Source organism: Oncorhynchus clarkii, chromosome 12, assembly GCF_045791955.1.
Source record: "Oncorhynchus clarkii lewisi isolate Uvic-CL-2024 chromosome 12, UVic_Ocla_1.0, whole genome shotgun sequence".
NCBI lineage: Eukaryota > Metazoa > Chordata > Actinopteri > Salmoniformes > Salmonidae > Oncorhynchus > Oncorhynchus clarkii.
This window is the reverse complement of record NC_092158.1, coordinates 95,747,167-95,762,241: the sequence shown is the minus strand read 5'-3', so window position 1 is coordinate 95,762,241 and position 15,075 is coordinate 95,747,167. Positions and strand designations below refer to the sequence as shown.

Genomic DNA, 15,075 nt, shown 5'->3' with positions numbered 1-15,075 from the left:
GGTGGCCTGTCTGGTGTGTGTAAAGGTGGTGGCCTGTCTGGTGTCTGTAAAGGTGGTGGCCTGTCTGGTGTCTGTAAAGGTGGTTGCCTGTCTGGTGTCTGTAAAGGTGGTGGCCTGTCTGGTGTCTGTAAAGGTGGTGGCCTGTCTGGTGTCTGTAAAGGTGGTGGCCTGTCTGGTGTCTGGTGTCTGTGAAGGTGGTGGCCTGTCTGGTGTCTGGTGTGTGTAAAGGTGGTGGCCTGTCTGGTGTCTGGTGTGTGTAAAGGTGGTGGCCTGTCTGGTGTCTGGTGTGTGTAAAGGTGGTGGCCTGTCTGGTGTCTGTAAAGGTGGTGGCCTGTCTGGTGTCTGTAAAGGTGGTGGCCTGTCTGGTGTCTGTAAAGGTGGTGGCCTGTCTGGTGTCTGTAAAGGTGGTGGCCTGTCTGGTGTCTGTAAAGGTGGTGGCCTGTCTGGTGTCTGGTGTCTGTAAAGGTGGTGGCCTGTCTGGTGTGTGTAAAGGTGGTGGCCTGTCTGGTGTCTGTAAAGGTGGTGGCCTGTCTGGTGTCTGGTGTCTGTAAAGGTGGTTGCCTGTCTGGTGTCTGGTGTGTGTAAAGGTGGTTGCCTGTCTGGTGTGTGTAAAGGTGGTGGCCTGTCTGGTGTGTGTAAAGGTGGTGGCCTGTCTGGTGTGTGTAAAGGTGGTGGCCTGTCTGGTGTCTGTAAAGGTGGTGTCCTGTCTGGTGTCTGGTGTGTGTAAAGGTGGTGTCCTGTCTGGTGTCTGGTGTGTGTAAAGGTGGTGTCCTGTCTGGTGTCTGGTGTGTGTAAAGGTGGTGGCCTGTCTGGTGTCTGTAAAGGTGGTTGCCTGTCTGGTGTCTGGTGTGTGTAAAGGTGGTTGCCTGTCTGGTGTCTGGTGTGTGTAAAGGTGGTGGCCTGTCTGGTGTGTGTAAAGGTGGTGGCCTGTCTGGTGTCTGTAAAGGTGGTGGCCTGTCTGGTGTCTGTAAAGGTGGTGGCCTGTCTGGTGTCTGTAAAGGTGGTGGCCTGTCTGGTGTCTGTAAAGGTGGTGGCCTGTCTGGTGTCTGTAAAGGTGGTGGCCTGTCTGGTGTCTGTAAAGGTGGTGGCCTGTCTGGTGTCTGTAAAGGTGGTGGCCTGTCTGGTGTGTGTAAAGGTGGTGGCCTGTCTGGTGTGTGTAAAGGTGGTGGCCTGTCTGGTGTGTGTAAAGGTGGTGGCCTGTCTGGTGTCTGGTGTGTGTAAAGGTGGTGGCCTGTCTGGTGTCTGTAAAGGTGGTGGCCTGTCTGGTGTCTGTAAAGGTGGTGGCCTGTCTGGTGTCTGGTGTCTGTAAAGGTGGTGGCCGTCTGGTGTCTGGTGTCTGTAAAGGTGGTTGCCTGTCTGGTGTCTGGTGTCTGTAAAGGTGGTGGCCTGTCTGGTGTGTGTAAAGGTGGTGGCCTGTCTGGTGTGTGTAAAGGTGGTGGCCTGTCTGGTGTCTGTAAAGGTGGTGGCCTGTCTGGTGTGTGTAAAGGTGGTGGCCTGTCTGGTGTCTGGTGTGTGTAAAGGTGGTGGCCTGTCTGGTGTCTGGTGTCTGTAAAGGTGGTGGCCTGTCTGGTGTGTGTAAAGGTGGTGGCCTGTCTGGTGTCTGTAAAGGTGGTGGCCTGTCTGGTGTGTGTAAAGGTGGTGGCCTGTCTGGTGTCTGGTGTGTGTAAAGGTGGTGGCCTGTCTGGTGTCTGGTGTCTGTAAAGGTGGTGGCCTGTCTGGTGTCTGTAAAGGTGGTGGCCTGTCTTGTGTCTGGTGTGTGTAAAGGTTGTGGTCTGTCTGGTGTCTGTAAAGGTGGTGGCCTGTCTGGTGTGTAAATGTGATGTAGTGGTCTGTGACTGGTCTGAAAAGGTGATATGATGGTTGGTCTGTAAAGGTGATGTGACGTCTGGTCTGTAAAGGTGATGTGACGTCTGGTCTGTAAAGGTGATGTGACGTCTGGTCTGTAAAGGTGATGTGATGTCTGGTCTGTAAAGGTGATGTGACGTCTGGTCTGTAAAGGTGATGTGACGTCTGGTCTGTACAGGTGATGTGACGTCTGGTCTGTACAGGTGATGTGACGTCTGGTCTGTACAGGTGATGTGACGTCTGGTCTGTACAGGTGATGTGACGTCTGGTCTGTACAGGTGATGTGACGTCTGGTCTGTAAGTCTGTAAAGTCTGTTAGTTTGTAAAGGGGATGTGACGGTTAGTCTGTAAAGGGGATGTGACGGTTAGTCTGTAAAGGGGATGTGACGGTTAGTCTGTAAAGGGGATGTGACGGTTAGTCTGTAAAGGGGATGTGACGGTTAGTCTGTAAAGGGGATGTGACGGTTAGTCTGTAAAGGGGATGTGACGGTTAGTCTGTAAAGGGGATGTGACGGTTAGTCTAAAGGGGATGTGACGGTTAGTCTGTATAGGGGATGTGACGGTTAGTCTGTAAAGGGGATGTGACGGTTAGTCTGTATAGGGGATGTGACGGTTAGTCTGTAAAGGGGATGTGACGGTTAGTCCGTAAAGGGGATGTGACGGTTAGTCCGTAAAGGGGATGTGACGGTTAGTCCGTAAAGGGGATGTGACGGTTAGTCTGTAAAGGGGATGTGACGGTTAGTCTGTAAAGGGGATGTGACGTCTGGTCTGTAAAGGGGATGTGACGTCTGGTCTGTAAAGGGGATGTGACGGTTAGTCTAAAGGGGATGTGACGGTTAGTCTAAAGGGGATGTGACGGTTAGTCTAAAGGGGATGTGACGGTTAGTCTGTAAAGGGGATGTGACGGTTAGTCTGTATAGGGGATGTGACGGTTAGTCTGTAAAGGGGATGTGACGGTTAGTCTGTAAAGGGGATGTGACGTCTGGTCTGTAAAGGGGATGTGACGGTTAGTCTGTAAAGGGGATGTGACGTCTGGTCTGTAAAGGGGATGTGACGGTTAGTCTGTAAAGGGGATGTGACGTCTGGTCTGTAAAGGGGATGTGACGGTTAGTCTGTAAAGGGGATGTGACGGTTAGTCTAAAGGGGATGTGACGGTTAGTCTGTATAGGGGATGTGACGGTTAGTCTAAAGGGGATGTGACGGTTAGTCTAAAGGGGATGTGACGGTTAGTCTGTAAAGGGGATGTGACGGTTAGTCTGTAAAGGGGATGTGACGTCTGGTCTGTAAAGGGGATGTGACGGTTAGTCTGTAAAGGGGACGTGACGGTTAGTCTGTAAAGGGGATGTGACGTCTGGTCTGTAAAGGGGATGTGACGGTTAGTCTAAAGGGGATGTGACGGTTAGTCTGTAAAGGGGATGTGACGGTTAGTCTGTAAAGGGGATGTGATGGTTGATCTAAAGGTGATGTCTAGTCTAAAGGCGATGTCTAGTCTGTAAAGGTGATGTGATGGTTGGTCTGTAAAGGTAAGGTGATGTCTGGTCTCTAAAGGTGATGTGATGGTTGATCTAAAGGTGATGTCTAGTCTAAAGGTGATGTTTAGTCTGTAAAGGTGATGTGATGGTTGGTCTGTAAAGATGATGGTTGGTCTGTAAAGGTGATGTGATGCCTGGTCTGTAAAGGTGATGTGATGCCTGGTCTGTAAAGGTGATGTGATGCCTGGTCTGTAAAGGTGATGTGATGCCTGGTCTGTAAAGGTGATGTCTGGTCTGTAAAGGTGATGGTTGGTCTGTAAAGGTGATGTGATGGTTGGTCTGTAAAGGTGATGTCTGGTCTGTAAAGGTGATGTGATGGTTGGTCTGTAAAGGTGATGTGATGGTTGGTCTGTAAAGGTGATGTCTGGTCTGTAAAGGTGATGTCTGGTCTGTAAAGGTTATGTTTGGTCTGTAAAGGTTATGTGATGGTCGGTCTGTAAAGGTGATGTCTGGTCTGTAAAGGTTATGTCTGGTCTGTAAAGGTGATGTCTGGTCTGTAAAGGTGATGTCTGGTCTGTAAAGGTGATGTGATGGTTGGTCTGTAGAGGTGATGTGATGGTTGGTCTGTAAAGGTGATGTCTGGTCTGTAAAGGTGATGGTTGGTCTGTAAAGGTGATGGTTGGTCTGTAAAGGTGATGGTTGGTCTGTAAAGGTGATGTCTGGTCTGTAAAGGTGATGTGATGGTTGGTCTGTAAAGGTGATGTGATGGTTGGTCTGTAAAGGTGATGTCTGGTCTGTCTGTCTCACCGGGGGCTGGATGCAGGGGGGGCAGGCTCCACCACGTTGCTGTTGAGGGGGATGCCGGTAAACCCTGGGGGGGGCTTACTGGGAGGGGTGGCGCTGCCCTGGCCGGGGCGAGGGGGGGACAGGTTTCTGGGGGGGGCAGAACTCTTCAGGACGAAGGAACTTTTAAATCCTGGAGGAGACAAACAGCATGGTCAACATCACTACATTATCACAGTTACTTTCATCCATAACCCCAACTTAAAACCTAGAGACAAACAGCATTGTCAACATCACTACATTATCACTGTTACTATCATCCATAACCCCAACTTAAAGCTGCAATTTGGAACTTTGGTCACACAACTAAATTCACATAGAAAAGTATGTTAAAGATCTGTCATTATCATTGACGGCAAGTCTAAGAAGCGGTAGGACTGTTCTGTGACCTATTTCTATGCTCCCTGTTCTTATGTTTAGTTTCTGCGTCTTTTACTTTCGGTGTTCAACACCAGCATCAAAACAACTGAATATACAATATTTTTGGTTATTGCATACATATTTCACAGCGGTTTAGATAGAACAATGATTCGCCATGCAATTGGCTAAAAAATGAATACTTAAATGTCAATAAATAAAATGGCTGAGGTCCAAACTGTTCTGGAGAAGAAGGAATCCATCGCAAAATAATGATGGAAAACCAGTGGACGAGTTCCAGCTTCAAAGACCAATGTACCTCCTAGACCAACACATCCTCACTGCTGAGACGTTACGCCCTCATAGACCAACACATCCTCACTGCTGAGACGTTACATCCTCACTGCTGAGACGTTACGCCCTCATAGACCAACACATCCTCACTGCTGAGACGTTACGCCCTCATAGACCAACACATCCTCACTGCCGAGACGTTACGCCCTCATAGACCAACACATCCTCACTGCTGAGACGTTACGCCCTCATAGACCAACACGTTACGCCCTCATAGACCAACACATCCTCACTGCTGAGACATTACGCCCTCATAGACCAACACATCCTCACTGCTGAGACGTTACGCCCTCATAGACCAACACATCCTCACTGCTGAGACGTTACGCCCTCATAGACCAACACATCCTCACTGCTGAGACGTTACGCCCTCATAGACCAACACATCCTCACTGCTGAGACGTTACGCCCTCATAGACCAACACATCCTCACTGCTGAGACGTTACGCCCTCATAGACCAACACATCCTCACTGCCGAGACGTTACGCCCTCATAGACCAACACATCCTCACTGCTGAGACGTTACGCCCTCATAGACCAACACATCCTCACTGCTGAGACGTTACGCCCTCATAGACCAACACATCCTCACTGCTGAGACGTTACATCCTCACTGCTGAGACGTTACGCCCTCATAGACCATTACATCCTCACTGCTGAGACGTTACGCCCTCATACACCAACACATCCTCACTGCTGAGACGTTACGCCCTCATAGACCATTACATCCTCACTGCCGAGACGTTACGCCCTCATAGACCAACACATCCTCACTGCCGAGACGTTACGCCCTCATAGACCAACACATCCTCACTGCTGAGACGTTACGCCCTCATAGACCAACACATCCTCACTGCTGAGACGTTACGCCCTCATAGACCAACACATCCTCACTGCTGAGACGTTACGCCCTCATAGACCAACACATCCTCACTGCTGAGACGTTACGCCCTCATAGACCAACACATCCTCACTGCCGAGACGTTACGCCCTCATAGACCAACACATCCTCACTGCTGAGACGTTACGCCCTCATAGACCATCACATCCTCACTGCTGAGACGTTACGCCCTCATAGACCAACACATCCTCACTGCTGAGACGTTACGCCCTCATAGACCAACACATCCTCACTGCTGAGACGTTACGCCCTCATAGACCAATACATCCTCACTGCTGAGACGTTACGCCCTCATAGACCAACACATCCTCACTGCTGAGACGTTACGCCCTCATAGACCAACACATCCTCACTGCTGAGACGTTACGCCCTCATAGACCAACACATCCTCACTGCTGAGACGTTACATCCTCACTGCTGAGACGTTACGCCCTCATAGACCAACACATCCTCACTGCTGAGACGTTACGCCCTCATACACCAACACATCCTCACTGCTGAGACGTTACGCCCTCATAGACCATTACATCCTCACTGCCGAGACGTTACGCCCTCATAGACCAACACATCCTCACTGCCGAGACGTTACGCCCTCATAGACCAACACATCCTCACTGCTGAGACGTTACGCCCTCATAGACCAACACATCCTCACTGCTGAGACGTTACGCCCTCATAGACCAACACATCCTCACTGCTGAGACGTTACGCCCTCATAGACCAACACATCCTCACTGCTGAGACGTTACGCCCTCATAGACCAACACATCCTCACTGCTGAGACGTTACGCCCTCATAGACCAACACATCCTCACTGCTGAGACGTTACGCCCTCATAGACCAACACATCCTCACTGCCGAGACGTTACGCCCTCATAGACCAACACATCCTCACTGCTGAGACGTTACGCCCTCATAGACCATCACATCCTCACTGCTGAGACGTTACGCCCTCATAGACCAACACATCCTCACTGCTGAGACGTTACGCCCTCATAGACCAACACATCCTCACTGCTGAGACGTTACATCCTCACTGCTGAGACGTTACGCCCTCATAGACCAACACATCCTCACTGCTGAGACGTTACGCCCTCATACACCAACACATCCTCACTGCTGAGACGTTACGCCCTCATAGACCATTACATCCTCACTGCCGAGACGTTACGCCCTCATAGACCAACACATCCTCACTGCCGAGACGTTACGCCCTCATAGACCAACACATCCTCACTGCTGAGACGTTACGCCCTCATAGACCAACACATCCTCACTGCTGAGACGTTACGCCCTCATAGACCAACACATCCTCACTGCTGAGACGTTACGCCCTCATAGACCAACACATCCTCACTGCTGAGACGTTACGCCCTCATAGACCAACACATCCTCACTGCCGAGACGTTACGCCCTCATAGACCAACACATCCTCACTGCTGAGACGTTACGCCCTCATAGACCATCACATCCTCACTGCTGAGACGTTACGCCCTCATAGACCAACACATCCTCACTGCTGAGACGTTACGCCCTCATAGACCAACACATCCTCACTGCTGAGACGTTACGCCCTCATAGACCAACACATCCTCACTGCTGAGACCCTCATAGACCAACACATCCTCACTGCTGAGACGTTACGCCCTCATAGACCAACACATCCTCACTGCTGAGACGTTACGCCCTCATAGACCAACACATCCTCACTGCTGAGACGTTACGCCCTCATACACCAACACATCCTCACTGCTGAGACGTTACGCCCTCATAGACCATTACATCCTCACTGCCGAGACGTTACGCCCTCATAGACCAACACATCCTCACTGCCGAGACGTTACGCCCTCATAGACCAACACATCCTCACTGCTGAGACGTTACGCCCTCATAGACCAACACATCCTCACTGCTGAGACGTTACGCCCTCATAGACCAACACATCCTCACTGCTGAGACGTTACGCCCTCATAGACCATTACATCCTCACTGCCGAGACGTTACGCCCTCATAGACCAACACATCCTCACTGCTGAGACGTTACGCCCTCATAGACCAACACATCCTCACTGCTGAGACGTTACATCCTCACTGATGAGACGTTACGCCCTCATAGACCAACACATCCTCACTGCTGAGACGTTACGCCCTCATAGACCAACACATCCTCACTGCTGAGACGTTACGCCCTCATAGACCATTACATCCTCACTGCCGAGACGTTACGCCCTCATAGACCAACACATCCTCACTGCTGAGACGTTACGCCCTCATAGACCAACACATCCTCACTGCTGAGACGTTACGCCCTCATAGACCAACACATCCTCACTGCTGAGACGTTACGCCCTCATAGACCAACACATCCTCACTGCTGAGACGTTACGCCCTCATAGACCAACACATCCTCACTGCTGAGACGTTACGCCCTCATAGACCAACACATCCTCACTGCTGAGACGTTACGCCCTCATAGACCAACACATCCTCACTGCCGAGACGTTACGCCCTCATAGACCAACACATCCTCACTGCTGAGACGTTACGCCCTCATAGACCAACACATCCTCACTGCTGAGACGTTACGCCCTCATAGACCAACACATCCTCACTGCTGAGACGTTACGCCCTCATAGACCAACACATCCTCACTGCTGAGACGTTACGCCCTCATAGACCAACACATCCTCACTGCCGAGACGTTACGCCCTCATAGACCAACACATCCTCACTGCTGAGACGTTACGCCCTCATAGACCATCACATCCTCACTGCTGAGACGTTACGCCCTCATAGACCAACACATCCTCACTGCTGAGACGTTACGCCCTCATAGACCAACACATCCTCACTGCTGAGACGTTACGCCCTCATAGACCAACACATCCTCACTGCTGAGACGTTACGCCCTCATAGACCAACACATCCTCACTGCTGAGACGTTACGCCCTCATAGACCAACACATCCTCACTGCTGAGACGTTACGCCCTCATAGACCAACACATCCTCACTGCTGAGACGTTACGCCCTCATAGACCAACACATCCTCACTGCTGAGACGTTACGCCCTCATAGACCAACACATCCTCACTGCTGAGACGTTACGCCCTCATAGACCAACACATCCTCACTGCTGAGACGTTACGCCCTCATAGACCATTACATCCTCACTGCTGAGACGTTACGCCCTCATAGACCAACACATCCTCACTGCTGAGACGTTACGCCCTCATAGACCAACACATCCTCACTGCTGAGACGTTACGCCCTCATAGACCAACACATCCTCACTGCTGAGACGTTACGCCCTCATAGACCAACACATCCTCACTGCTGAGACGTTACGCCCTCATAGACCAACACATCCTCACTGCTGAGACGTTACGCCCTCATAGACCAACACATCCTCACTGCTGAGACGTTACGCCCTCATAGACCAACACATCCTCACTGCTGAGACGTTACGCCCTCATAGACCAACACATCCTCACTGCCGAGACGTTACGCCCTCATAGACCAACACATCCTCACTGCTGAGACGTTACGCCCTCATAGACCATCACATCCTCACTGCTGAGACGTTACGCCCTCATAGACCAACACATCCTCACTGCTGAGACGTTACGCCCTCATAGACCAACACATCCTCACTGCTGAGACGTTACGCCCTCATAGACCAACACATCCTCACTGCTGAGACGTTACGCCCTCATAGACCAACACATCCTCACTGCTGAGACGTTACGCCCTCATAGACCACCACTGCTGACACATCCTCACTGCTGAGACGTTACGCCCTCATAGACCATTACATCCTCACTGCCGAGACGTTACGCCCTCATAGACCAACACATCCTCACTGCTGAGACGTTACGCCCTCATAGACCAACACATCCTCACTGCTGAGACGTTACGCCCTCATAGACCAACACATCCTCACTGCTGAGACGTTACGCCCTCATAGACCAACACATCCTCACTGCTGAGACGTTACGCCCTCATAGACCAACACATCCTCACTGCTGAGACGTTACGCCCTCATAGACCAACACATCCTCACTGCTGAGACGTTACGCCCTCATAGACCAACACATCCTCACTGCTGAGACGTTACGCCCTCATAGACCATCACATCCTCACTGCTGAGACGTTACGCCCTCATAGACCAACACATCCTCACTGCTGAGACGTTACGCCCTCATAGACCAACACATCCTCACTGCTGAGACGTTACGCCCTCATAGACCAACACATCCTCACTGCTGAGACGTTACGCCCTCATAGACCAACACATCCTCACTGCTGAGACGTTACGCCCTCATAGACCAACACATCCTCACTGCTGAGACGTTACGCCCTCATAGACCAACACATCCTCACTGCTGAGACGTTACATCCTCACTGCTGAGACGTTACGCCCTCATAGACCATTACATCCTCACTGCTGAGACGTTACGCCCTCATAGACCAACACATCCTCACTGCCGAGACGTTACGCCCTCATAGACCAACACATCCTCACTGCTGAGACGTTACGCCCTCACTGCTGAGACGTTACGCCCTCATAGACCAACACATCCTCACTGCTGAGACGTTACGCCCTCATAGACCAACACATCCTCACTGCTGAGACGTTACGCCCTCATAGACCAACACATCCTCACTGCTGAGACGTTACGCCCTCATAGACCAACACATCCTCACTGCTGAGACGTTACGCCCTCATAGACCAACACATCCTCACTGCTGAGACGTTACGCCCTCATAGACCAACACATCCTCACTGCTGAGACGTTACGCCCTCATAGACCAACACATCCTCACTGCTGAGACGTTACGCCCTCATAGACCAACACATCCTCACTGCTGAGACGTTACGCCCTCATAGACCAACACATCCTCACTGCTGAGACGTTACGCCCTCATAGACCAACACATCCTCACTGCTGAGACGTTACGCCCTCATAGACCAACACATCCTCACTGCTGAGACGTTACGCCCTCATAGACCAACACATCCTCACTGCTGAGACGTTACGCCCTCATAGACCAACACATCCTCACTGCTGAGACGTTACGCCCTCATAGACCAACACATCCTCACTGCTGAGACGTTACGCCCTCACTGCTGAGACGTTACGCCCTCATAGACCAACACATCCTCACTGCTGAGACGTTACGCCCTCATAGACCAACACATCCTCACTGCTGAGACGTTACGCCCTCATAGACCAACACATCCTCACTGCTGAGACGTTACGCCCTCATAGACCAACACATCCTCACTGCTGAGACGTTACGCCCTCATAGACCAACACATCCTCACTGCTGAGACGTTACGCCCTCATAGACCAACACATCCTCACTGCTGAGACGTTACGCCCTCATAGACCAACACATCCTCACTGCTGAGACGTTACGCCCTCATAGACCAACACATCCTCACTGCTGAGACGTTACGCCCTCATAGACCAACACATCCTCACTGCTGAGACGTTACGCCCTCATAGACCATCCTCACACATCCTCACTGCTGAGACGTTACGCCCTCATAGACCAACACATCCTCACTGCTGAGACGTTACGCCCTCATAGACCAACACATCCTCACTGCTGAGACGTTACGCCCTCATAGACCAACACATCCTCACTGCTGAGACGTTACGCCCTCATAGACCAACACATCCTCACTGCTGAGACGTTACGCCCTCATAGACCAACACATCCTCACTGCTGAGACGTTACGCCCTCATAGACCAACACATCCTCACTGCTGAGACGTTACGCCCTCATAGACCAACACATCCTCACTGCTGAGACGTTACGCCCTCATAGACCAACACATCCTCACTGCTGAGACGTTACGCCCTCATAGACCAACACATCCTCACTGCTGAGACGTTACGCCCTCATAGACCAACACATCCTCACTGCTGAGACGTTACGCCCTCATAGACCAACACATCCTCACTGCTGAGACGTTACGCCCTCATAGACCAACACATCCTCACTGCCGAGACGTTACGCCCTCATAGACCAACACATCCTCACTGCTGAGACGTTACGCCCTCATAGACCAACACATCCTCACTGCTGAGACGTTACGCCCTCATAGACCAACACATCCTCACTGCTGAGACGTTACGCCCTCATAGACCAACACATCCTCACTGCTGAGACGTTACATCCTCACTGCTGAGACGTTACGCCCTCATAGACCAACACATCCTCACTGCTGAGACGTTACGCCCTCATACACCAACACATCCTCACTGCTGAGACGTTACGCCCTCATAGACCATTACATCCTCACTGCCGAGACGTTACGCCCTCATAGACCAACACATCCTCACTGCCGAGACGTTACACCCTCATAGACCAACACATCCTCACTGCTGAGACGTTACGCCCTCATAGACCAACACATCCTCACTGCTGAGACGTTACGCCCTCATAGACCAACACATCCTCACTGCTGAGACGTTACGCCCTCATAGACCAACACATCCTCACTGCTGAGACGTTACGCCCTCATAGACCAACACATCCTCACTGCCGAGACGTTACGCCCTCATAGACCAACACATCCTCACTGCTGAGACGTTACGCCCTCATAGACCATCACATCCTCACTGCTGAGACGTTACGCCCTCATAGACCAACACATCCTCACTGCTGAGACGTTACGCCCTCATAGACCAACACATCCTCACTGCTGAGACGTTACGCCCTCATAGACCAACACATCCTCACTGCTGAGACGTTACGCCCTCATAGACCAACACATCCTCACTGCTGAGACGTTACGCCCTCATAGACCAACACATCCTCACTGCTGAGACGTTACGCGTTACGCCCTCATAGACCAACACATCCTCACTGCTGAGACGTTACGCCCTCATAGACCAACACATCCTCACTGCCGAGACGTTACGCCCTCATAGACCAACACATCCTCACTGCTGAGACGTTACGCCCTCATAGACCAACACATCCTCACTGCTGAGACGTTACGCCCTCATAGACCAACACATCCTCACTGCTGAGACGTTACGCCCTCATAGACCAACACATCCTCACTGCTGAGACGTTACGCCCTCATAGACCAACACATCCTCACTGCTGAGACGTTACGCCCTCATAGACCAACACATCCTCACTGCTGAGACGTTACGCCCTCATAGACCAACACATCCTCACTGCTGAGACGTTACGCCCTCATAGACCAACACATCCTCACTGCCGAGACGTTACGCCCTCATAGACCAACACATCCTCACTGCCGAGACGTTACGCCCTCATAGACCAACACATCCTCACTGCTGAGACGTTACGCCCTCATAGACCAACACATCCTCACTGCTGAGACGTTACGCCCTCATAGACCAACACATCCTCACTGCTGAGACGTTACGCCCTCATAGACCAACACATCCTCACTGCTGAGACGTTACGCCCTCATAGACCAACACATCCTCACTGCCGAGACGTTACGCCCTCATAGACCAACACATCCTCACTGCTGAGACGTTACGCCCTCATAGACCAACACATCCTCACTGCTGAGACGTTACGCCCTCATAGACCAACACATCCTCACTGCTGAGACGTTACGCCCTCATAGACCAACACATCCTCACTGCTGAGACGTTACGCCCTCATAGACCAACACATCCTCACTGCTGAGACGTTACGCCCTCATAGACCAACACATCCTCACTGCTGAGACGTTACGCCCTCATAGACCAACACATCCTCACTGCTGAGACGTTACGCCCTCATAGACCAACACATCCTCACTGCTGAGACGTTACGCCCTCATAGACCAACACATCCTCACTGCCGAGACGTTACGCCCTCATAGACCAACACATCCTCACTGCTGAGACGTTACGCCCTCATAGACCAACACATCCTCACTGCTGAGACGTTACGCCCTCATAGACCAACACATCCTCACTGCTGAGACGTTACGCCCTCATAGACCAACACATCCTCACTGCTGAGACGTTACGCCCTCATAGACCAACACATCCTCACTGCCGAGACGTTACGCCCTCATAGACCAACACATCCTCACTGCTGAGACGTTACATCCTCACTGCTGAGACGTTACGCCCTCATAGACCAACACATCCTCACTGCTGAGACGTTACGCCCTCATAGACCAACACATCCTCACTGCTGAGACGTTACGCCCTCATAGACCAACACATCCTCACTGCTGAGACGTTACGCCCTCATAGACCAACACATCCTCACTGCCGAGACGTTACGCCCTCATAGACCAACACATCCTCACTGCTGAGACGTTACGCCCTCATAGACCATCACATCCTCACTGCTGAGACGTTACGCCCTCATAGACCAACACATCCTCACTGCTGAGACGTTACGCCCTCATAGACCATTACATCCTCACTGCCGAGACGTTACGCCCTCATAGACCAACACATCCTCACTGCCGAGACGTTACGCCCTCATAGACCAACACATCCTCACTGCCGAGACGTTACGCCCTCATAGACCAACACATCCTCACTGCTGAGACGTTACGCCCTCATAGACCAACACATCCTCACTGCTGAGACGTTACGCCCTCATAGACCAACACATCCTCACTGCCGAGACGTTACGCCCTCATAGACCAACACATCCTCACTGCTGAGACGTTACGCCCTCATAGACCATTACATCCTCACTGCCGAGACGTTACGCCCTCATAGACCAACACATCCTCACTGCTGAGACGTTACGCCCTCATAGACCAACACATCCTCACTGCCGAGACGTTACGCCCTCATAGACCAACACATCCTCACTGCTGAGACGTTACGCCCTCATAGACCATTACATCATCACTGCCGAGACGTTACGCCCTCATAGACCAACACATCCTCACTGCTGAGACGTTACATCCTCACTGATGAGACGTTACGCCCTCATAGACCAACACATCCTCAATGCTGAGACGTTACGCCCTCATACACCAACACATCCTCACTGATGAGACGTTACGCCCTCATAGACCAACACATCCTCAATGCTGAGACGTTACGCCCTCATAGACCAACACATCCTCACTGCTGAGACGTTACGCCCTCATAGACCAACACATCCTCACTGCTGAGACGTTACATCCTCACTGATGAGGCGTTACGCCCTCATAGACCAACACATCCTCACTGCTGAGACGTTACATCCTCACTGCTGAGACGTTACGCCCTCATAGACCATTACATCCTCACTGCCGAGACGTTACGCCCTCATAGACCAACACATCCTCACTGCTGAGACGTTA

At 51.6% G+C, this 15,075-nt stretch overlaps 1 protein-coding gene across 1 annotated transcript in view; it reads right to left on the bottom strand.

Annotated features, from left to right (window-relative positions):
- Positions 1-15,075, bottom strand: part of LOC139421698 (E3 ubiquitin-protein ligase ZNF598-like) — a 42,108-nt gene that overhangs the window by 7,562 nt on the left and 19,471 nt on the right. Inside the window, exon 9 of the mRNA XM_071172805.1 lies at positions 4,125-4,293. Coding sequence (XP_071028906.1) covers positions 4,125-4,293 — 169 coding nt within the window. The remainder of the gene's footprint in view (positions 1-4,124; positions 4,294-15,075) is intronic.